General features: G+C 46.3%; 1 protein-coding gene across 1 annotated transcript in view; it reads left to right on the top strand.

Annotated features, from left to right (window-relative positions):
- Positions 1-24,193, top strand: part of LOC8035630 (urocanate hydratase) — a 49,322-nt gene extending 25,129 nt beyond the window's left edge. The window contains exons 7-22 of the mRNA XM_029983329.4: positions 2,274-2,360; positions 3,018-3,106; positions 4,103-4,165; positions 5,106-5,214; positions 5,407-5,477; positions 6,064-6,161; positions 7,117-7,180; positions 8,949-8,981; positions 9,122-9,210; positions 12,203-12,273; positions 13,419-13,517; positions 14,297-14,396; positions 17,941-18,022; positions 20,507-20,555; positions 20,682-20,732; positions 23,855-24,193. Coding sequence (XP_029839189.3) covers positions 2,274-2,360; positions 3,018-3,106; positions 4,103-4,165; positions 5,106-5,214; positions 5,407-5,477; positions 6,064-6,161; positions 7,117-7,180; positions 8,949-8,981; positions 9,122-9,210; positions 12,203-12,273; positions 13,419-13,517; positions 14,297-14,396; positions 17,941-18,022; positions 20,507-20,555; positions 20,682-20,732; positions 23,855-23,995 — 1,296 coding nt within the window. The 3' untranslated portion in view covers positions 23,996-24,193. The remainder of the gene's footprint in view (positions 1-2,273; positions 2,361-3,017; positions 3,107-4,102; positions 4,166-5,105; positions 5,215-5,406; positions 5,478-6,063; positions 6,162-7,116; positions 7,181-8,948; positions 8,982-9,121; positions 9,211-12,202; positions 12,274-13,418; positions 13,518-14,296; positions 14,397-17,940; positions 18,023-20,506; positions 20,556-20,681; positions 20,733-23,854) is intronic.
- Positions 24,194-24,448: the final 255 nt, after the last annotated feature.

The following is a 24,448-nucleotide window of genomic DNA, read 5'->3' as shown; positions in this document are numbered from 1 at the left end:
ATTATTGGAAACGTTGACTGTATGTTTTAAGAACTTTGCATTAAAGGCGCGGCGCAACGATTTTCACACTTTGCCAATTAATTGCGGAAATTAATCTGTGTCACCCATGGAACGAGGAACAGAAAACTGTATTTTCTTGCGAGCGCTGGCTTTTATGTGAAATAAAAATGAAACAAATCAAAGGTCAAAGTGCCTCTCAACTCTCCACGTCGCCTTTCGAGTGACGTACTCTGGGGGATCACGTGGTTTCCCTTGGGCTCTCTCTCTTCAGAGACTCCAGTCGCTTCCTCCGCGATTATCTGACTTTTAAAGGATTAGCATCATCGAAGGTCGCGGCGAGTGATTGACACAAAAGACGTTCGCCACGGGGGTGACGCACGCACGCACGCACTCACGCACGCACGAACTACAAAATAACAATGTAAAGTGTGATGTCTAGCGCGGCGCCGCTCGCGCTTGAACAGAAGGTCGTTTTGCTTGCGAGGGTCGCGTGATCTTTGAGCGCGCGAACTCATAGAACTGCGAGCGGCTGATGGCGTAAGCCAGACTCTGATTCCCTGGAAAATACACCAACGGGTATTCGGGCTGTAGTGTCTTATTACTACGAGGATACGACATAAAGCAAACATAAAATTGACAAATATGAAAAATTACTCATTGTTAGTTTACACACATTTCAATATGTTACAGAGACAGCTAGCTTTTTGATGAAATGTGGTGTTAGCGTTTCAACAGGGATGTTGTTTCTTGGCAAATTATTGAGTAATGATGAGAGGTTATGTCGTAGCATCTGGCCTCCATAATTTGTTCTGCAGTGTGGTATTTTCCAAGCGTCTGTATTGCGAAAGGTATAAAAATTTGAAATTCCCGTTAAATCACCTGTCTGGTCAGTTAGGTGAATATTCATTTTTCTGCTTGTTATGTGTCTAAGAATTAAGGTACAATCACTAGTTTATATGAGATGCAGTACTTTAAGAAGAGGTCCTGTGTAAGTATTATATGATACATTATAATATTATTTATAAGCCGAACTGCGCTTTTTTGAAGAACACAGAGTTTATGTTAGCTGCTGTTGTGGTTTCCCAAACGAGATTAAAATAATTTAGATGTGAAGCGAGCAGACAGTTGTATATGAGTAATTTAATGGTAGCTGGGGGGTCGAAACAAAAGTTGCTATGAACAGCTACAGCTTTGGTAATCATTCGAATATGATAGTTTCAATGTGGCAATCTCATGACAAGTTTTCCTGAAAAATTACGCCTAAAGTTGTAGCCGAATGAACTTTTTCAATAAATGATATCCCTATCACGAGGATGCTGTCGAAAATGATAGATCTATTCTTTGGTTTAAAAATCACTAACTAGTTTTAGATGTGCTACTTTGTAGTGAATTTACGCTATTCCAAAAGTACAGTGATTCCAAAGTGCGGTTTGCGTCTTGAAGAAGCGTTTCGTTGTTTAGTGCAGAAAAAAACAAAACAAACTTGTGTCATCGGCAAACATCACGAAGGTTGCGTCGCTATTAATTTTGACGATGTAATCGATGTATAAATTAAATAAAGCAGAGAACCCAATGTACTTCCCTGAGGAACTCCGGCAGTTAGAGGTAGTAAGCTGGAACCCTGATTACTGATTATGACAGACTGTTGACGAAATTGTAAGTATGAACCTATCAGTTCGAGTGTTGTACTACGGAAGACGTAGGAATCGTTTTTTTTAAAATGTAGAGTAGTATGATTAATACTATGAAAGGCTTTGGAAAAATTCCTCAAACCCCCCAAGAGAAATACAGTTTTCTTCAAATGGTTTCAAGATTATTTCTTTTTATGTTAGTAGGTCGATTGTTCCTTACGAAAACCGTATTGGGAGGGTGTAAGGAAAAAAAGTGATTCTGCAATGTATGATTTTTCAAGTTACATGAAAAACACCGGTAAAATGAAAAGTGGCCTGTAATCTGATTGCTCATTTTTGTTTCCTCCTTTCAAAAAGAACGACTTTGGCAATTTGCGTTCTACGTGTAAAGGTTTCCGTGGAGATAGAATGATTAAATATGAATGATAATACAGTTGCTAATATGTCTGAAACGTATTCAACGGGCTTAATTTGTATGTCGCCGAGGTCACTACATTTACTATTGTGTATCGAATCAAACGTGTTGTGTCCCGTGGAGAGGATAACTTAGTCCATTTTCTGCTGGCTGCAGATCTATTGCATTAATGATGTCGGTTAACTACATCGTTGGGCCCAGTGTAAACGCAGCTGATGGTGACGCAGGTCATGGTGTCTTCCGGCCTTGGAGGCATGAGTGGAGCGCAGGCCATGGCCTCAGTCATCGCCAACGGCATCGGAATCATCGCGGAGGTAAAGACTCCATCTGGTTTTACAGCGGTAGCTTTACGGGCGACAGAGATTTCTACCTCGTATAGAGTGTCGTCGCCGCTACGGAAAAATCCTTCTCTCCACTCTTGGCGCGAGGCAAGGGAAGTCGGATATTCCCGTCGACCGTGCAGCGAGGAGCTAGATGGCAGGGGAGCCCCGGCATCCCGCCAGTAACGACGCGATGAAAGGAGAATCTTCCGTGTCGTCAGCTTGAAAGACTCGTTTTCAAACATTACTCTCGTTATGCGAAATCCTACTTTGGCAGTATCCAGTTGCTACGCGCAACATCGGATGGTTCTAGAAACTTCCACCGCGCTTACCCTCTTACTTCACGGATCACCGAGCACTGGTGGCAATCGTCAGTGGCATCCACGACGCCAACCACAACGGCTACGAGAATGAACCTTTTTCCAGTAAGCTTCTGCGCACCAGTACAACGCCCCTTCTCCTGGTCTTGCTGCCTGCTGTCGCCATATTCGCAGGCAAAGTTCCGGTCGACCAACATACCGAGCACCAATATTTGCGCGTATTTCGTCTTCTTTGGCTATTCTTGCTTGAGTATGCGCTAGTATTGGGCATAAAAGGCAGCATAGATCAATACAAAGAGAGATTGAAATTTTATTGTGCATTATGTGGCAGGTTTCCAGGGAGGCGACTTACAAGAGGCACAAGCAGGGATGGCTGGACGAAGTCGTCGAAGATCTCGAAGAACTCATCAAAAGGATCAGGTAAAATAACAGCATAAAAATAATCTAACGAAACAAAAACTATTAAAACATGCTTTTCCCGATTCATCCTAGCAGAGTCTGCGAGGAAGAATCCGCAAAAGAAACTTATTGAAAAGCCTTTCGAATTCTGGCTTGCGTGTCGCCTAAAAAAGTTTCTTTTAGTGACTTTCTTTTTGTTAGGGACGCGTTGTTAAAGGAATACTGTAACGAAATTCTAGCGCCTATTTTATTGTCTAAATGTCAACCGCGTTCTTGCCACACCACGGAGGCACCAATTTTTTGCTCGAAAAGACACCAACACATTATTTAAAAAAATATATATATATCTACCGAATGTCTTTACGCTATTCTGAACTTTAATGCAGAGCGGCTCCGCGGAAAGACGGCTGCAAGCTGCGTGCGCGCAAGCCTATTCAATACCTGCGTGTAGCGGGGAGGGGCAACTGAAACGGCCAGGTTGTAACGCGCTGATGACACCAAGTGGCGGAGCTCATAACCACGCCAGCCCCCAAGCAGCTTTTCCCGTGCTGGGCCAGTTTTCGTCACGTCTCACGTGATGCATCGCGCTCTCCGATGGCTGATCTTCGAGCGCTGTCTGAAATCGGTCCTTCGGAACGAAAGCTATAGCCATCCCTTCAAAATAAAAGCGTGTGATCGTTGTTGTCAGATAGTGTTGATAATGTTTATTTCTGAACGTGAGAGGTATATATTAGTTTCTTTTCAGTATCCCTTTAGGGAAACTGGAGACAAACGCTTTGCGAAACTCCAGCCTCTATTAGGAGGCCTTCTGGGAGGTTCCTTTTTCCCGTTATAGCCTTATCTTAAAATTTATAAGCAGTTTTAGCATAGCGTTGACTTGCACTGTTCAGCGCACCAGGAGCTGTACCGTCGCTGCGGTAGAACAGCGCTAACAATCTGCTAAAACTGCCCAACAGCTGAATCCGTAGGTGAAACCCAGTGTGGACAATGACGCTACTGATTTCTTCGTGTGTTCAGGAAGGCCAAAGCTGGCAAGGAGGTCGTCAGCATCGGGTACCTGGGAAACATTGTGGACCTTTGGTGAGTATATATGAACACACCCGTCGGGTTTTAAGGGGCAGTTGTGTGCTGTTGCGCGTAGCGAGGCAACGAGTAGGTAGACGACTGACTTTAATGAACAAAAAGTAAGGGCGCAAACGAGCTGGTGTACATTGCACATGGTTAGTGTTGTGTCGTTTACCCGCAGTCTCGGCGTTTTTTTCAACCATGTGACTTTAATCAGGCGTAGGTTGTTTGGACAAGCCAGTAATTGAATCGTTAGGAAGGGGGCAGGGAGGCAGCGGAGAAGGGCGCGTAAGCGGGACGAGGAGTGGCGTGTGTTGTTGTCTACGGGCCATGTTTGAACGCCTTCGTTGATTATTCCTGCCAGGTAAACTGCTATACGAGGACATAACGGGATAATCGCACCCCGACATCGCCTTCCAGAGATTACGTATAAACGTTACAGCACCCAAGTGTCAGTGGAACCACAAGGTTTGCGGAATACAGGATACGGCTTCTTCGGCAAGACTCCAGCGATATATAGCGCAAACTCGTAAAGCAAATTAAAAAAAAATAATAATATATTTTTTTTTTAAAGTCTCTATGCAGCAAACGGTACTGACTGCAGCCGCACTTTTCAAAAAACACATACAAACTTCGCCACTAAAGGCAACCGCACAGCCGATAACTGCGCAGCCGGATTACTGAGCAAGCGGACGTTGGGAGGGTATTCCATAGTCACTGGCTGAATGAGGAGAGCGTAGCATGGTGAATCACGATCATTTTGTCATCGATCCTATATCAATGATCGTTGCGGCATTGACCGATAAGAAAGCCGAAGAAATAAATCACGAAAGCGTTCGAGAAACGTGAAGCTAGTAAAAGTCGCTCTCCACGTTTCTTGAGCCGTCGGCGACATGCATAGATTGGTCGCAACAGGAGCGTACATAGTGACACGCTAATGGATCCTTTAAACCAGGGAACGCTTGGCTGTGGAACTGGAGACCACCGGAGAACTTTTGGTCGAGCTGGGTTCTGACCAGACGTCGTGTCACAATCCCTTCAACGGAGGTTACTACCCGGTTCAGGTGAACCAACTTTGAACTCAGACGTCGACGTTTTCTACGCTCATCAAAAAAAAAAAAAAGAGGAAAATACCTTTTTTTGTTTACAGTTAAGGGCATATAACCGACTCTTTGATTTATTGAGAAAGAATAGCAGGATGACCGAACGACGGGGAACATAACTAATTTGAGTCATGCACTCGCCATTTCTCGCAGTTAACCTACGACGAAGCCAACGAGAAAATGAGGACAGACCCGAGAACATTCAAGATGCTCGTTCAAGAGAGGTACCGTGTTATCCACATCACCGGATCTTATCCTTCACAAATGAAAACCGCGTAACCTCTCGTCAAATTTGAAAATGCAGCATATTCTACAGTGCAACACTACTGGCTAGAAAAAAAAGGCTTCGCTTACGCAATATAAAACTCTTCTGGGCACCTTTTTTAACATGCCAGTGACACCTCAACCATACGCCCCACCCGGTTAAAAAAAAAAAAAAAAGAAGGCGAATAAGCGCAGTTTGAGGTGAACTTGCAGAACCTTGATTGCACAACCCATCGCCCGTATGACACTTTCGTAAATGCCACTTCAGAAGTTCATGAGAGAACAGTCGTTGTCCCGAAACGAGGGAATATGCTCTGTGACCACAACACGTTTGGATTGTCGGTACTCAACCTGGTCATGTGGATGCCAAACTGTTCGCCACGCTCAACATCTCACTTGGGCTGAAATAGACGAAACGAATTTTGGCTTTTAAGTAATTTAAGTTAGTTGGCAAAGAGCCAAATGAACGAGCGTGGCGGCAGGGTCCAGTCATCCCAAATCGTAACACAAAAAAAAAAAAAAAAAAAAAAAAAAAAATACGCGCAGCTTGCGGAGGCAGGTGTCGGCCATCAACAAGTTGACCAGGAGGGGTCTGTGCTTCTGGGACTACGGAAATGCCTTCCTTCTCGAGGCCTCCAGAGCCGGTGAGAAATCATGTGACACTCCCCTTCCACGGGCATCTATCGGCTGCGCTTGTGCCCTAGTTTACAAATGTCGAGATAGCAAGCGTGTTATTTTGCATGACATCAGGTGGAACTTTACAGCGAATAAGCCCATAAAATGACTGCGGGATCCTCTTAATCGGGAACAATATACATCGCCACTCCCTCTAATATTTTTTTACTCGTTATTTTCTGGTAACCTATCATCATGAACGCGTACTTACCGTTTCCGACTGCATAGTACCTGTATTGATAATACCACGAACGAGATAAACATGTAAGTGAAAAGACAGTGAGTGTGCAGGTGAGCTGATGATAGCTAAACATGTCATATAACACCTGAGACGGTAGTGGAAGAAATTGGAAACATTTTAGTAGAAGGAACAGACACAGAAAGGGACGTCTAAAACTCAGCTAGCTGAGTTTGGGACGTCTTAAGATCAACTCGTCGCCATAAATGGCGAAGAGTTTGTCGGGAGCTTCGACGGATGATTTGTTCGTGATTTGTCAGCATAATACTGAAGTTGGAAACCCAGGCCAGGGTTTTATCAGTGGTGAAGGTAGCGTTTGTGGCCTCTCAAAATATCATACATATAAAATGATGACTGGGAAGTGGCTTCCGAGTTTTGTGATTCCACGAACTTCCAAATAAGTGCCTGACATTTCGTGGCTTCTAAGATTTTTGCCGATCTGCTCTAATATCCCGCACAATTCGCAACGTTGTAGAGAGTTTCAGTAGATCATGTTTTCGCAAAACGATACTGGTACCTATGTTCGCCCTCCTATTTCGACACAGCCTCAAAGTGCGCGCGCCCGGAGCGGCATCGGGCCTTCGCAAACAGCTTGCTGAAATTTCTTGATGTTGACTTCGATCGTCTGCTGGCATCATGCCTAACATAATAATAAGGTCGCGTGCCACTTTTCCACCCCCATCCAGGAGCGGACGTTGGTCACAGCGGGATAAAGTTCCGCTACCCGTCCTACGTCCAGGACATCATGGGGTGAGTAATTGCGTCATCGCAACGCGCGAAGACGCTTTCGGGAAAGCCTCGGCTAGCGTGTGGTCATTCGGTACCTTTACCTAAACTGTTGTGATGCCAGGCATTGAGACAATTGATGAGACAACTGTTAAAACCCATATGCAAAAAAAAAAAAAAGAGAAAAAGAAATTGGTTGTTAACAAAAAAGGAAGTATTAGTAAAATGCAAGGACAAGTTCGAGGGATGCGTCGAGGCAATATTCTGCTCCACTCCCCGTATACAGCGGAACTGTCCAGCTCCCCTGTGACTCGGAGAGCTCCTGATCCGATGCTTGTGGGCCACGATGCATGCCTCCGTAAAGGCCACACTCCGCGGAGCGAATACGTGACGGAAAACAGGCGAACTTCGCCCGGCGACGCGCTGGGTTTGCACGCGCGACGTCAATGACCTCTGACGATAGCGTGCGGAGCGAATGTCGTAGGGCGAATTTCGTCGCTTGCTCGCTGCGCAGTCGCCGCATGGAGTGGAGCCTTGGCACAAACACGTACCCAAAGTCTGACTTCCCGTGTGCACAGGGACAGAACTGCCGAGTTGGGGAGGGTTAGCCGTGCACGACCCTGGGGTAATTGAGATCGGTCGATGACGAGCTTCACTAAAATCCGGTTTGTCTGGACGAGTAAGGTAGTTTAAGCTAATAGGGAGTTTTCGTAGACCGCGTTTCCCCCTCCGCTAAGCCCTCCGCAACGAAGATGCCGCTACTGCGCCTGCGCGGCGATGGCTTAAAAGTTCCGGGCATCGTAGCTGGTTGCGAAGAGGGTTGCGGGACAGCGGAAACGATCTACGAAAACTCCCTAATGTCACTGGATCCTAAAAAAGTATCGCCAAGCTTCCCGTATGGTCGCCATTCTGGTTCGTGGAATGAGCAGTTTCTCCTTGACCTCTCCATTCTTGGTGAGCCTATTTAAATTCGCTGGTGACGGGTAGCTTTATAGATACGATCTGTTGAATACCGAGATCTAGTTCTCCACACGCCGGCGAAATAAGTGCATATCTTCGCACCGCCACCACATGCGGAGCCGGTGCTTGACGGCATTGAACAGTAATTTTCCTGTCTGTAAATACGCAAGAACAACAATACCATAATAAGAGATTTGTGGAGATGAGCATGATTGACAAGTGGATTGCATGCACGGCGCCAAAGACGCATTTATTGGCGAGGAACGCTTTCAGTACGATGATGCTTTGTAGCGATCTTGGTGCGACTGGTACAGAAAGACCCTTTCGAAGTTTCGAAACTTTAAATGGACCGAAATGGCGATTGCCACGGTATTAATTGAGGCTTATCAACCAATTACTTTGCGAGGTTTGGTCATCTGTATGTTAGTACATGTTTTTGTCCGGCTCGCGGGCAGGGAAGGCAGTGACGCCGCTTTCCCATGAGATCCAGTGACTTTAGTTTAAGTCTTCCGCTCACGCGCTGCGGCGTCTCGGCGGTGGCGCAGATTTCATTGGTTTATCTAAGCAGCTGGAAAGCAGGCGGTGGCGACTGAGAGACAAGTCCTACACATGCACAAGCAGTGCTTGTGTCAGCAGTACGACCTTGTACCTTATGAAACGCTAATATACTGTAAGATCACGAGAGTGCAAGAAGGAAAGAAAGAAAGAAAGAAAAATGATGAGCCGTCTGTGGAGTTTGGTACGCCTTTGTTCGAATAGGAGTTTGATTAGAGGTAGTTTACATGTTGTCTACTATTTATTTTATAATTCGACAACTCTTCTTCTTTTACAGTGACATTTTCTCCTTGGGTTTTGGACCGTTCAGGTATCTTATCTTCCTTATCATAAAAATCATAATAAACCACCATTACTGTTTCTCCGTGCCCTCTTTTGTAAAAAAAAAAAAAAACAAATAATATCTGTAACTTTATTTTTATCATATACACTTTTTTTTTCATTTTTTAGATGGGTGTGTACTTCGGGGCTGAAGGAAGATCTGGCAGAAACGGACAAACTGGCCACCAAAGTTCTCAAGCAACTGCTGCAAACAGACGGTAACAGAACACTTGTATGCAATCTTCAAAACATCCCGCACGGAGCAATTTATTTCAACGTCATTTAAATGTCTAGCGTAGACTAAAAGAAGAAAAAAAATTGACTTATGACATTGTGTAGTGAAACCAAATGTATCTGCCTTTTAGACCGATTCAAAACGACTCATGCTGCAATTAGTACAATACGACCTACAAGAGGTTCACCTTCCTGGCACTTTTAGAGGCGTCATAGTCAGTGAGCTACTACCATTCCTGCAGGCCCCACCTGGAGAAATGGCACCAGCTGATCGGCTGTAGAAATGCGCGTAGCATTGCTTCACTCGTTTTTCAAGCTTACCTAGATGCACGTACCAAAAACCAAGTTGCATAAGTGCTATACAAAAAAAAAAAAAAAAAAAAAAAAAAAACGGAGTAAAGATTTTAATTCACATTTCTGCACGCGTGCTACACCTTATGCACTCTTGCACTGCGGTGTAGCCGAATCTGCAGGACAGGACGCTGGATGTTGATTGAGCTGAGTTCTGCGGCGCTGAGTGCCGCTGTTGCGTACTACCGTACGAAAAACTACGCTAGCCTAACATAACAGAAGGCAGTGAAAAAAAAATCGTTCAGCCTTTCCACTCTCGCGAAGAAGGAAGACCAGCGGAGCTGTACTCGATACACTGTGTGCTTCTTCTTCTTCGTCGTCTCTTTTTCGCGCCGTTTCCTACGATGAATTCCCACCAACGCGCCCAACTATCCATTCTTCTATGATAGTTGGAAAGGTTGCCGCCATCTACGAGCGACGGTGGAAACCATACTGGTTGTGTGCTGGCCGCCGTCGCTTATAAATGGCGGTAGCTGTCCAGGTAGGTTTGTGTCGACATACACGGACACGATCCCGGGGAACCTAGCCCTTAAAAGCGCCGCTGTAAAAGAAGCACGGACCGTTTGAACACCAAATGTAGTGCAATAGTAATATATTTTTTTTTCTTTTTTTTTTCTTTTTTTTTTTTTGGGGGGGGGGGGGGGGGGGGGGGATCGCGTTTTAGTCACTCTCAGAGTTAGAACGGCAGGGCGTGTCTTTCAAACGCCCGGCCTCCGGCACGCGCTCCTTGCCGTCCGCCGTGCTTCGGCTACGCGCGCGCGCTCGAGGTGGCATCGGTGGAGGTAACAAAGCTCGGACTATAGAGGCGGAACAACGCACGCTCATTTCATTTCATTTATTATCCCTTAAAGGCCCCGCCAGGGGCATTACATAAGGGGAAGGGGGCAATACAAAGAAGCACACAAGTAGAACTTTTATACAATAAAAACAAAAAATAAAACATAGAAACAAGATGTGGCTGAGCACTGGCCATAGGTAGGAGCATCGCACTGATTACATATTAAATATAGACGATACAGCATGTCTGAAGAGGTCGGGGTCACTGATGAGCACTACACGGTCCGGTAGATTGTTCCACTCTATTATGGCAAGGGGAATAAATGAGTTGTTAAAGGTGACAGTGGAACCATGGATGCGACGTACACTAAGGGAGTTAAAAAGTCGTCGGGATGAACGATGCGGTTCTAACAGTAGAGACTGTCTGAGTGGAGGGTGGTAATAAAAAATCTTCTGGAAAAGACAGATGCGCGATATTCTTCGGCGAGAAATGAGAGTGGAGAGGCATAAGGAAGCCTTCATGGCCGACACACTAGCAGTGCGTTCATAATTAGAAAGAATGAATCGGGCAGCACGATTCTGAATAGATTCTAAGGTGTTAGTGAGGTAAATCTGGTGTGGGGACCAAATGGCAGCAGCATACTCAATCTTCGGACGCACAAAAGTTTCGTAGGCCAGCTGGCGCAAAGCTGGAGGGCCTGAGTGCAGACAACGTCGAATGTAACCAAGCGTTCTGGAAGCTTCGGCATGTATGGAGTCAATGTGGAGGGTCCAAGACATAGGGGAAGAAAAATGAACGCCAAGGTATTTGTACGATTGAACACACTCAATTGTTGATGAGCCTAGAGAATATTTGAAAAGAGATGGGGACTGTTTTCGAGAAAAACAGACAAACTTACATTTAGAGTGGTTTAGTAACATTAGCCATTGATAACACCATTTGGTTATATTATCGAGGTCTTTCTGAAGAAGAAGGTGATCGGAGGTGCAATTTATTTGGCGATAAATGACACAATCATCAGCAAATAAATGTATGTTAGAGGTGATAGAATTTGGAAGGTCGTTAATAAAGATCAAGAAAAGAAGTGGACCTAGGACACTGCCTTGTGAGACCCCAGACAAAACATCGGTAACGCTTGATTCTAAAGTGTTGACGACTGTATACTGGACTCTGGATGAGAGAAATCTGCGAATCCAAGATACGATTAAGGGATCAATATTGAGTCGCGATAGTTTCGCGAGTAGGCGTAGGTGAGGAACCCGATCGAAAGCTTTCGAAAAGTCTATGAAGATGGCATCCGTTTGAGAGAGCGAGTCAAGGTTAGTGTGCAGGTCTTGAGAAAATTCAAAAAGTTGGGTGTCGCAGGGGCGAAAACCATGCTGGTTTCGGAAAAAAAAGTTATTACAGGATAGGTGATTCATAACGTTAGCAAGGATGATATGCTCTAAAAGCTTCGATGCAATGCATGTGAGCGATAGGGGACGATAGCTATCAGGAAGGGATCGATCTCCGCTTTTGAAGACAGGAATGACCCGGCCAATCTTCCAGTCCGTTGGAACGCAGCCGTCTGACAATGACTGGTTAAAAATAAGCTGAAGAACTAAACAGGAGATGTCTCTCGCATTCTTCAGTATTTTCGAGCAAATTGTATCAGGTCCCGGGGCAGAAGATACCTTCAGTTTATCTATAAGTTTAGAAATTCCAGATGCAGTGACAGTGATCGGAGGCATTTGGGAAAACGGAAGTAGAGGGAGGGGGGAATATTATCTGGTGGCTCCGTTGCTCATCCATGCCGTTCTCACTCTGTCAGTAACTACAGTCCCGCTAACTCAACACCTTCCTCGCAGTACCGGAACGAGTGAAGCAGCAGTACCGCGATAACATCACCTGGATCGAGAAGGCCTCCACTCACAACCTGGTAAGGGCAGCTGGTGTTCAGTCGAGAGCGCCTGCGTCAGAGAGACATAAAGAAATAGGCAAATCACGTTGAAAAAAAGAAAAAAAAAAGCATTGCCGTGTTGTAAGGGTTAAAATTATATATTGTATAATAAGTGAACGTCTCTATAACCCTTGCATACCGGGTAAATGGGAAAAAAGCTAAGCGTGTTTTTATCACCGAAAATATAATTGAGGCACCCCCGTATGCTCAATTTCGTTCTCATGTAGCGCTGGCGGTTAGGACAACAAGTCAAAGTTTCATAAATAACCGTTATCTAATTGAAAAGTGGAAAAGGAATTTTCGGAAATTTTCAGTGAGAAAATGGCGTCGAAGGAATCTCGCGAATAGATAAATGGCGAACGACCGGGAACGCGCCCCATTTTTTATTTAAAAATTTCCGAAAATCGCCGATAACTTTTGAGTTAGATAACGGTAAGTTGAGAAACCTTGGCTTCTGATTCGGACCGCTAGCGCTGCATTTGGACGTATTTTTAAAAATCTTTTTGTGCAGTTTTGAGGTGACAAAAACGCGTTTCTCTTTTTTCACAAACACCCCTTACTTACTATACACGTAGAACGCAGTCCCGGCCCAACGCTAGGGCGGCTCTACGAAGGGATAACGAAACAAGCAAAAAACATGTACATTTTTTCAACGCAGCGTAACAAGGTGTCTGACAGTTATTGATTACGCTCTGTACCGTTTCGTATAAACACGATGACATGTGCTACTTGATACGCCATATCCTGTTTGGAACTACTGTCAGGAATATCTAAAAGCAGCACAGGGGACGTCAAAAAGAAGATAAATGATTCGTGTGGGTGCGCGTTGATCACATGATATCGCGACATACTACGCGGCAATCTGGCATTGTTTTTTATATATATTAAAGTTGGTGTTTGGGATAGTCTAGTTTGCACGGAACTACGTGGTGGCGTTGTATTCTTTTATAATACGTAGCCAATTTGGTATTCAACATCGTACGGGGGCCTATGTGACTCTTTAAATTCCTTCCGGGTGATTAAGGGGTCATGACGGCCTTTCGCTCGTAGCTCTTACCTCTACGCATAAGTTGCTTACGCAGACATATCTTGGACGGGCAGATTACACATGAGGTTGTCTGCAGGTGGTGGGATCTCAAGCTAGGATCCTGTACTCCGACAAGACGGGACGGACACAGATCGCGCTGGCATTCAACGAGGCGGTCAGGAAGGGACAGCTCAAGGTAAAAGGCCCTTATTGTCTGCTAACGCTTTTTTTTTTTTTCAAATAAAAGACTATTAAGTTGTTTAACAGAAAATCCCCACTTAAAAAAAAAGGGGGGGGGGGGAGTTATAGATCGTTTCCACCGTCCGACCATGCTATCTGTTATCCACTACGATTTTGAGAACTCCACAGCTAGGGGCGTGTCTGCGCAGTAGTGGTGTCATCGTTGTCGAACGCGTAGCGTAGGAAAAAAAGTGGCCCAAGAAAACTCGTTAATGCGTTACATTACGCTAGGTGTCCACTACTTTAAACCTGCAACCATTAATATTATTGAGGTCATAGGAAGAGAGTGACGTTACTGTTTATTCGAAGCTAGCAAAATATCGCATCAGTCAAAGGTTAACGATGCGCCTCTCCGTTGACTCTGGGCACAACATAGAAACGAACCTTGACTGAACGAGACCTGTGTGTATACTCGAATAGTACTACACCTTTAAATTACAAGAAAAAGTCATGATATATCGGTTCTCTATACAGTGCCGGAACCTATGGGCATGACAGCGCACTATTATGTTTGAAACAATATTCTCACACCAGTAGAATAACAATCACCAAATGGGTTTATTCTTTGTACGTCTCTTCCTTCTGCTTCAACAAGTTGTACTTTATAAGTATATTCGCATTTCGCACACAGGAGAATGTGTTACAATGTGCAGAAAGCGCATTAGTACCTTTTATTGAGTGCTCTGTTTACGGTGGTTAGCAATTCTCGTGACGTTCTCGTCGCGCTTCTCTCAGGAACCCGTGGTGATCAGCCGGGACCACCACGACGTGAGCGGAGCGGACAGCCCGTACAGAGAGACGTCCAACGTCTACGACGGCTCAGCGTTCACAGCAGGTACGACCAACGTTGCCACACCATGTAAACTAACGCTTCTAAGGCACTTTAGACGGCCCTTTGTAGAACCCAATTCGAGTTCTTTTTTTAAAGAACCCGAATCGGGTTCTTTTGCGGGATCCCAATTCGGGTTCTTCTGCGGACTCGTCTGCTATCACAACCCGAATCGGCCGGCACTCCCTCGACGCGGCGTACGCAATCTGTCGGCAGCTCTAATCCCTGTTAATCGTCCGCGAGGTGGCAGCGTAGATTGCCCGGTTTCTGTTTTACAGCGGAGCTGTTAAGGGCTAGTTTCCGCAGTATCGTATCCGTCACCAAACAAATGATGACACGAAACTCTGGACAGCTACCACCACCTATGAGCGACGGCAGAAACCAGACAACCGGCTTGTCGGTTGTCTTGTTGCCGCCGTCGCTTATAGATGGCGGTAGGTGTCCAGCCTTTCCACTCTGGCTTGCCAACTTGCGGCCGGCCATTACTTCATTCCCTCCCTAGTACAGCTTCGCTGGCCTTCCTTCTTCAGCGGTGGAAAGGCTGAACTTGTTTTGTTTTTTTTTCTTCTTCTGAACGAGGTAAGTTCATTCCTTGATTTTTTTTTTACTGCAAACTTCCATCACCTAATCGCGCCTTTGTAGTAAAGTTTTACGAGTCGTCTAAAGTGCACTAGAATCGTTAGTGTATATGTTGTATATCAAAGTGAGTTGACAAACTTTCCAGAACGCCTGGTAGGCTGGCGCCGTTTCGTGGCGGCGAGTGCCGATGTTATGAGCCGAAGGGCCAATCAAACAGCGCAAAAAGCGCAGCGTCATGCCGTGCTCTCTGTGCCTGATAGGACTAACCGGTGGAGGAGCACGCACAGAGACACGGCGAATATTGGCTGGTCCTACCTACTGCAGAGAGCACGCCATGACGTTGTGCCTGTTTCGCTGTTTGATTGGCTCTTCGGCTCATAACATCGACCGCGCTCGGACCGAAGCTGAAACGAAGTATAGATTCGGACCGGTGACAAGCGATAGGTCCACGCCTGGGGCCCTAAACTCGTCAAACACAAAGTTGTAGCCGAAAGTTCACGGAGCGCGCTGATTGGACGTCGGCGAAAAAAGCGCGAAGTCATCGTCGTGATACGCCAATTGGAGCGCTCCGTCAACTTGGGCCCCAACTTTGTGTTTCACGAGTTTAGGGGCCCTGGGGCCCTAAACTCGTGAAACACAAAGTTCGGGCAAAAAGTTCGCGGAGCGCGCCGATTGGATGCTGGCGACAAAAGCGCCAAGTCATCGTCGTGATTGTCCAATCGGTGCGCTCCCTCAACTTCGGCCCCAACTTCGGGTTTCACGAGTTTAGGGCCCCAAGTCGACCGAAGACGATGACACGCAGAGGTAAAAACAAAAAGAAAAGATTGGGGCGATAAACAATCGCGCACCGCGACACAAACAAAGTAAAAACAAAAAACAAAAAAACGCGAACACGTGTTTTAGCTCAAAATCAGGCTAAAAAACAAAAACAAAAGAAAAAATTTAAACACCGCGGTCACAAAAAAAAAAAAAAAAAAAGAAGATAACACTACAAAATAAAAGCCTAGCGGAACAACACGCCGCTCGCGGCACAAAAGCAGCCAAAAACCAAAATTTATCGGGGGAAAAAAAAGAAAAAAAACAAGTTGATGAGAAAGGGAAGTCTAGAAGAACGTTTGCAGGCTCACCGATGCGGGTTTGATGACGGTTCGGGAAGATCGTTGTCGTGTCGTTGCTCGGCGCACTGAAAACACACCGCACTCCCGAAACGAGAAAAACAAACCGCCCTCAGGCAAAAACACGCCCGAAGGCCACAGCACGGTCGAAGGCAACAGCACATCTGAGGGCAAAGCACGCCCGAAGAGAAACACACGTCCTTAAGGCTTAGGCAAGGCACGCTTGAAGACAAAACATCAAAAGCACGCCCGAAGGCAAAGCACGCTCGAAGGCAAACACACGCCCGCAGGCAAAGCACGCCCGGCCAGCCGAGCGAAGTGCCGACCAGGCGCCCACTCATACTGAAAATATCCCGCCAAAAACCAGCCCTTTTGTAGCCAAACCTTTAGGCACGCAAAGCTGATGATCTTACGAGTCATCTCGAAAGTAAACGAAACACACTCTCAGAAATAGGGGTGTAGTACTTTCACCCCTTGCCCCCATTTATAACACCCCAAAACCACACTTCGACGTTTAGTCCACTCACGTGGACTGATGATGCCAATTTTTACGAGCGGCTTGATAGCCGCGTGATACAATTTACTAGTAATGCACGTGTGTATCGTCGGTTCGACGTCACTAGACTGAACGTCAAATTGTAGATTTGGGGGTGTTAAATTTGGGACAAGGGGTGTAAGTACTACACCCTTTATTTCTGAGAGAGCACAAGAACAAACAACGCGGGGTCACTCGAACATCGAGTGAATTTTCGGAATCAGCCAAGTTTAAAATATTACAAAAATCCCCAAACTACGTAACTGGCGGACCCCCGTAAGTGTTGACGCATCAACGCGTCTACCAGGACAATCCGGAAAACCCCAAATCTTTAGGTTTTACCTGATGTCCAGACGCAGCCGATGCTACGAGCTGATGGGACCAATCCGACAGCTTCAGATGCGCATCATCGTGGCGTTCGTCACGCTTCTGTGTGTTTTATCATCGCTGGACCAATCATGTACAGCGAATGCCTAGTGACTTGCGCCTTTGACGCTGTTTGATTGGTCCCATTACCTCGTAGCCAGTGGCGTTCCCAACTTGCTTTTGAGGGGGGGGGGGGGAGCAAACCAGACCTCCCCCCCCCCCCCCCCCCCCCCCCGCTTAGGGCCGGGGGGTGGTGCCCTTGGTATCCCTTGGCGCCGCCAGCCAGTGTTTGCCCTGCCCAGTGGCGGCTGTTTCAGGGGGGGGGGGGGGGGAACACATGCCTTGCCCCCCCACTCTGAGAACTGGCGGGGGGGGGGGGGAAGCTAGCGCCCCCCTTGCCTCCCGGTCGGTACGCCCATGCTCGTAGCGTCGACTGCGCCCGGAAACGAAATACCGTGGAAGTCAGGAAAGAAATAAGCAGCTTGAAACGAGTTCGGCTTATCTTATCTCCCGTCATTGCACGAGAAACGAACGCAGGTGTGCGTCTGGAACCGACACGAAGAATAAAAACAAACAAAATCTACTGAAATTCGTGACAAGGCTAACCCCAAATGCACACGCGCATTAGTTCACGCTTGCGCGCATGATTGGACGCGTGCATGGACGGATTGACACCAATTTTGTTTTCTGGCGCGACTGAATAACAAGGTCAGTTGAATTCAGTTCATTTTTCTAAAAAAATGAGAAATAGTCGAAATTGTTATTTCCGCTCCCTCACTCTATCTCTGTCAGTGATGGGGCTTTCAGATTAATTTTTCTTCCCTCTCTCTCTCTCTCTCTCCCTGTCAAAACAAGGAGAGAAAGGGAGAAAGAGCAAACACAAGCTGAAAGCAATTTGAGGTTGCGGCCAAAGCTACGAAGAAGCTTCAACTGAGAACACCTTCTTTTTCCTCAGACATGGCAGTGCAGAACTTCGTTGGAGACGCGCTGAGGGGCGCTACCTGGGTGGCCCTTCACAACGGCGGCGGCGTCGGATGGTCAGTAACAGAATGGCTGCCTTCTGTCTGCTTTATTTCTGCTCTTACACCCTCTCTTCTACGTCCGACTCAAAAAAAAAAAAAAAAAAAGAGCAACTGAAGATATTAATTTTTTCTCACGAGTTGTGTTGTGCTCTCTGTCGAAGCTGTTCCGAAATGGAAGGTGGATATAATATATAAAAATACGCATCAAAAAAAAAAAACAAAAAAAAAAACAAAAAAAAAAAAACGTTTTTGGGTGCGTAACGTGTGTACGCTCCGGAGTAGATGGGTGCCATTTCCTCGATGAAATATTTTTGCGGAAACCGCTAATAACTTTTGAATCCAATAAGGGTAAGTTTTGAAACCCTGGTATAGGATCTCAACAATTGATCGATACATCCGGATGCGAAAAGCAAAACAATATTTATTTTTGTTGGTTCGGATTTGCATACAGCGTAAGCCAAATTGTGTAGTTTACTGAGATCAAGAGAAGTCAATGCTAAAATGCTAGATCACTGTAATTTACGAGGGCGCGGAGATGGTCTAGCATGGTTTCTGGAGGTAGCAAAGAAGAACCTTGCCAATAGTTACATATAAAAGAGAAAAGCTTAGTCGTGGACGTCGGCACGTTTAATTTTGCGAAAATAGGAAGTGAAGGAAGATAATAACTTGGTGTTTATTTGTTTTAAGCATTACAGATTTCTTCAAAAAAGGGGCGAAAGCTACACTGGGTTTGTGCAAGTTAGTTAAACGGCCAGGGGCTAATTTAGTAAATTGTGCTAACTTTTAATGAGTGAAAATAGACATACGGTTCCAATTAGAAACTCGCTGAGCGGCATCGAAAACCATTAGGTCAGTAATCTTCAGAAAGACATTGAGCGCGTGAGAAGCGCAGTAGTGCGCCAAAGTTATCACTCGTGCAGCAGGTGCAAGGCTACTGGAGCGATCAGGCGCCCACGCGATTTTCCCGCCTCTTATCATAGCCCACCAGCCTTGTACGTACCTGTTGCAGGAGTTCTACCTTTGGCGCACTCCTACGCTTCCCACGCGCTAAAAGTATTTATAAAAAAAAAAAAAAAATAATTATTGATTTCGTGGTTGTGGATGACGCTCAGCAAGTTTCTAATTGGAACCGTATTTCTATTTTCATTAATTAAAACGTTAACAGATTTTACTTAATTAGCCAACTAATCGTTACGATTTGCACCGTATAATATGTCCCTCTGGCTGTATGATTCACCTGCACAAACCCCATAACTGTAGCTTTCTCGGCTTTTTTTAAAACAAATCTGTAAGACTTAGGAAAAAAAAAAAAAAAAAAAAAAACACCCTGCATATATATTTTGATGGTGTACCTCACACCAGCTCAGAGCACGTTGAGCGAAAGCTTGCGCTGCAAAGCCCAGGGATCCTGGTTTCGATCCACTTCCCTACTCCTAATCAGATGGCGTCACGGGACAGATAATAAAGTCCACAGGCGAAGACAATTTTCAGGCCTTCACCGGAGTGCAAACTGATCCTCCTATTTTCCTATTGAAATACCGCGACGCGGTGTCAGAAAATGTATTACTGCCTCTGTTTTCTTCGCAAGTGTTCAGGAATGGCAGGTTGAAAAAGGGAGCAGTTTGGAGGCATTCAAGCTGCCGCGGAAAATCTCTAGCCCCAAAACCGGAAAATATGCGACCACGCTGCAAATTGATTTCTTTTTTTATTATTATTATATTTTAATAAAACTATTCCGAAGTCAATCCACCCGGTGGTTGCTGAGCAGTCGGACCAAAAAGTTTCCATTGGAAATGCATAGGGCCTAGGGAGCTGCGATATCCTCCGGATCAGATGCTAAAGTTTCAGAGCCTGCCGTTATCTTACACAAAAGTTATGTTTTCTTTTTTTAAACTTTCCGTGAAGAAATGATGCCCGTTCCTGATAGCTTACTTTCATTCATCTCCATGTATTCGTTGGCTTCGTCGGCCGTCATCTTCCCATCGCATATTTCGGAATATTTGGCAAGCTCTGAAATTGTCTTTTGGGTTGGACCGCTCGCCATGGGCGTACCAACTGGGGAGGGGGGGGGGGGGGGCAAGGGGCGCTTGCCCCCCCCCCCCCCTCGGTTCTCACAGTGGGGGGGGGCAAGAAATGTCTTTTGCCCCCCCCCCCCCCCCCCAAACCCCTCCCCCCTAAAACAGCCGCCACTGGGCAGGGCAAACACTGGCCGGCGGCGCCACAGGGATACCTAGGGCACCGGACCCGGGGGGGGGGGGGGGTCTGGTTTACCCCCCCCCCCCCCCCCCCCCCACTTAAGAAGAAGTTAGTACGCCACTGCCGCTAGCGCTACTCTAGGGTGGCGATAGAGCGTTCGGCAATCCGTAATTTATCTTTCCAAAAAAAAAAAAAGGAAGAAAATTTTGTCTGTGTGTGTGTGTAAGGGGGGGGGGGGCAAATTGTATACTAGAAGCTGTGCACCGAGGTTACTATGTCTGTCCCTTTATTTCCCTCCCATAGGGGCGAGGTCATAAACGGAGGGTTCGGATGCCTGCTGGATGGATCCAAGGTAAGTGCCTTCAAGATCTGCGCTTGCGCAAACTTGAGTGGATGGCAGGCATTCATTTCGCTTCGAGGTTTGAATCTGTGTCTTTCGGCTCATGGTCAAGACGTTCCTTATGTCTTTGTTTCGTAGGACGCAGACGAACGCTTGACATCGCTTTTGTCGTGGGATGTGAACAACGGAGTAAGTAATAATATATTTTCTTACGTACTTACATGTTATAAGTTAATAGCTGCGCTTTCGAAGCGACCCATCTCGATACGGGAGGAGAATCTGAATCCAGAAAAGGTCGCGGAACCTGAGCAGCTTTTATGTATGCGAGGGTACAATGCAAACGAGGTGTTAGCTATGTCCCTCTATAGGACCATCGATAATCTGACTGAGAAACTAGTTCCCAGAAATTGATCTAGACAGTTCCGGAGTGGCGCAGTTACTTCTTGCGCATGCACAAGCGAGCCTTGCAGAACTAGACAGTGGCGGGTAAGTCACGTGAATATTGGCCTAGGTAATATGACTGGACAGCTTGTCACTTGAAGAGGTCTATTAGTTGCTTGCATATTATACTATACATAGCGTTTGTTTTGCATTCGAACGACTTTCTTAAATGGTGTGACCGGTACACGGATACCGTCTTCACCGGATGTGCATCGGTCTCGGCGGACATTAGCGAGTTTTAAAAGACCGTGTTTCCCGCTCCGCTGAGCCCCCCCGCTACCCGGAACTCTACAGCCAAGGCCATCGGCGCGCAGGCGCAGTGGCGGTTTCTTCGTAGCGGAGGGGTAGCGGAGTGGGAAACACGGTCTACCAAAACTCCCTATTAAATGGAACCATCACGATCAGTATGATAACTGACTGAGGAGTATTAACTTTTTGATTGATGGTTCGATGGGTCACGTTGCAACCGCAGTATTGACGGCAATTACTATTAGAGGCTACTAAACATTTTACGAAAAGGCACAGGCTTTGAGATATTCTCGATTCATTTTCGCGTTTTTGTCGCTCGATTTTGAAGTTCGATGGGGAGAACAGCTCTGCAATTCCTGCCCACAACCATGCATGGTTAGGCACTCGTTTTTGGCACCTCGTCACAATCTCGGCAGCGTGCGATGGCGTAGCCAGGAATAGGTTTTCTAATCCGCCAGGAACGGAACGAGGGCAATGCGACGGCGACGGGAAGAATGAAAGCCTGGCGGCACTATCACACTCTTTCCACGGTGACAAGTTTTTGCGTACGGATCCCATCGTAATCATCCTACGAGTGTCACTAGTCGTCATACCACGCATAGGCGTCACGTACACTAGGTACGTGAAGCTTCGCACAAGTAACGCGTGCACACATTTCGCCTACCAAGCAATGTTCACCCTTCGGGTGTTGCTTCTCCACGGTGCACCAGCGCCCGACAAGAAGCGCACTCAACGGAGCTGAACAAGACGAGAAATATGGCGAAACTTTCGAGGAGTGTCTGTATTGGCGACGTGAGCGATCGAAAGTGTCGCTGTGGTCGGCCCACCACAATTGGCCGAATGCTGACTATGACGTCAGCAAAGGATGTCTCATCGACGGAAATAAGAGGAATGGAAGAACAATTTTGACGGTGTTAGCAGTGTTGCTCCGAGACCCCTATGATTTGAGGCTTCCAGATTGTTCGTTACAAACACAATCGAGCTTGTTGTTCACAAGGTAATGACGTCACGAAAGGTAACCGAACGAGGGCGCCACCGAAACATCTTGGCGCTAGTAGCCATCTTGACGAATTAGCCAAGGACCAAGGAGAATGCTGGAAACTAGGTACATGCACCGCACATGCTCGCCTTACGTGTATAAACGATTCGATGTGGATAATTAAAATAATGCATGAATGAATGCACGTACCATTTGTTTGATATGTTTGCTTTAGAACAGTTACGGCTACAAATGCCAACACTTGCAGCGCGTGTAAATACTCTCCAAGCATGCCCCTTGGTGCCTGGATAATTTAGCAAAACATTTATAGGGTATGATTGAATGAATCAATTAAGTGATAGGAATAATCAATCACAATGAAAAAGTGAAAGCCGTTTACAACTCCCTGTACCACCGAATTAGAGCGCAGCTCTTGAGGAGGAGGGAAGGGTACTGGGGGGGGGGGGCGGTGAAGTGACCTGGGGGGGTCACGTCACCTTGGTGGTCACGTGACGATGCCGATAATGTCATCAGTGACGTCACTGATGACGTCATCATCGCTGATGACGTCATCGGAGTCCGCATCGTCATCGTCACGGATGACACTGATGACGTCATCCGTGACGATGACGATGCGGACTCCGATGACGTCATCAGCGATGATGACGTCATCAGTGACGCCACCGGCATCCGCTTCATCGTCATCATCACGGATGACGTCATCAGTGACGTCACCGGCATCCGCATCGTCATCATCACGGATGACATCATCAGTGATGATGACGATGCGGATGCCGGTGAGGTCATCAGTGACGTCACTGATGATGACGATGCCGGTGACGTCATCAGTGACGATGACGTCATCGGGGAGGTCACGTGACCTCGGGGGGTCACGTGACCCTGGGGGAGGGGTCACGTGACCTTGGGATGCCCTTGGTTACGCCGACGCCGCTCAAGCCGGGAACGGGCCCCTAAGAGCTGCGCTCTAAAATTCGCTAATGGCACAACGGCCCGGCAGTGCAGCGCGGCCTGGGGTACTTGTTTCGAATTAGGAGAAACTACCTGTTGCCACAAATTCCTCACATTTATGTGAAATGTAATAGAGCGAGCTCTTTAGGTCAAATGGCGCAGAGATCCATCACTGATGGACAATCATGTCCTTCTGGCTTGTCCAACCAACATGTCTAGTCATTTACGACCAACAGCATCACCTTTTGGATGCTGCAACAATTAAACATCCATCAAATACAAAAAAAAAATCGATATATAATTTTTTAAGCGATTTCGTGATTAGATTGAAAGTTAGGATACCCAGTCAAAGAAACAAAATTACAAGGCCCCTTTCATAAAGGCTATGATGACTCATTCACGAGCCTGAATTTCAACAACAAAATACCTGATTTCTTGGCTGTAGAAAGCATTCCAAACAATTATCGAACTACAAAGTGTCAGCAGGTTAGTGAATAACACCGACAATTAAACCTCTGATAAAATACATATGAAATAGCAAAGTCTAAATAATACCACGAAACAAATTTACTCTGTGCATACAATGTATAGCTGCAGCATGTCCAAGTCGTTATAATTGTTTTGTCTCGTGTTTATCCCAAATGTAATTCAAACAAACCGTCTTGGTTTTCAGGTGAGCCGCAGAAGCTGGTCCGGAAATAAGTATGCCTACGAGACAATTCAACGTGCAATGGCAGACAACCCGGACCTTCAAGTCACCTTGCCGAACCAAGCAGACGACAAACTCATTGAGCAGGCACTCGGACCAGCCTAGTGGACTGGTAGCATGACGCTCCATGCAGGAAGGGTACCCTCATGAACAGCGACTTCAAGGGCAATATGGAAAATTGGCAGCTCTATTGCCCCTTCTTTCATCACAAAACCTATTTCCAAACTGTGCAGTGGTTCGCAACACGACCCCAGCCATCGTAGTAGACTTTAGAATAAAGTGACATAGGCTTGACTTATAAAATTGTTTCATCATACGTCTGCTTTCCAGGAGACTTCAATGTGTTTACTGTAACACAGTTTAATTTTTACAAGGAATAATATATTCGGCTACAGGATCACAAGAGGAATGCTCACTCTTTTGCACAGTTAGCGCTAACATGACTGACACTTTTGCTCGGCACTTGTAGCTTCGCGTCAGACGACAAATTCTGCTGCTGAGGTTGGTGCCTCGGACGAGTACTTCCCACAAAAGTAGCGGCGATAAAAACATTCCACC

This window comes from Ixodes scapularis, unplaced genomic scaffold (genome assembly GCF_016920785.2).
Source record: "Ixodes scapularis isolate PalLabHiFi unplaced genomic scaffold, ASM1692078v2 PGA_scaffold2__306_contigs__length_199485367, whole genome shotgun sequence".
In the NCBI taxonomy this organism is placed as follows: Eukaryota; Metazoa; Arthropoda; class Arachnida; order Ixodida; family Ixodidae; genus Ixodes; species Ixodes scapularis.
The sequence above is the reverse complement of the archived record's forward strand: the minus strand, read 5'-3'. Positions and strand labels throughout refer to the sequence as shown.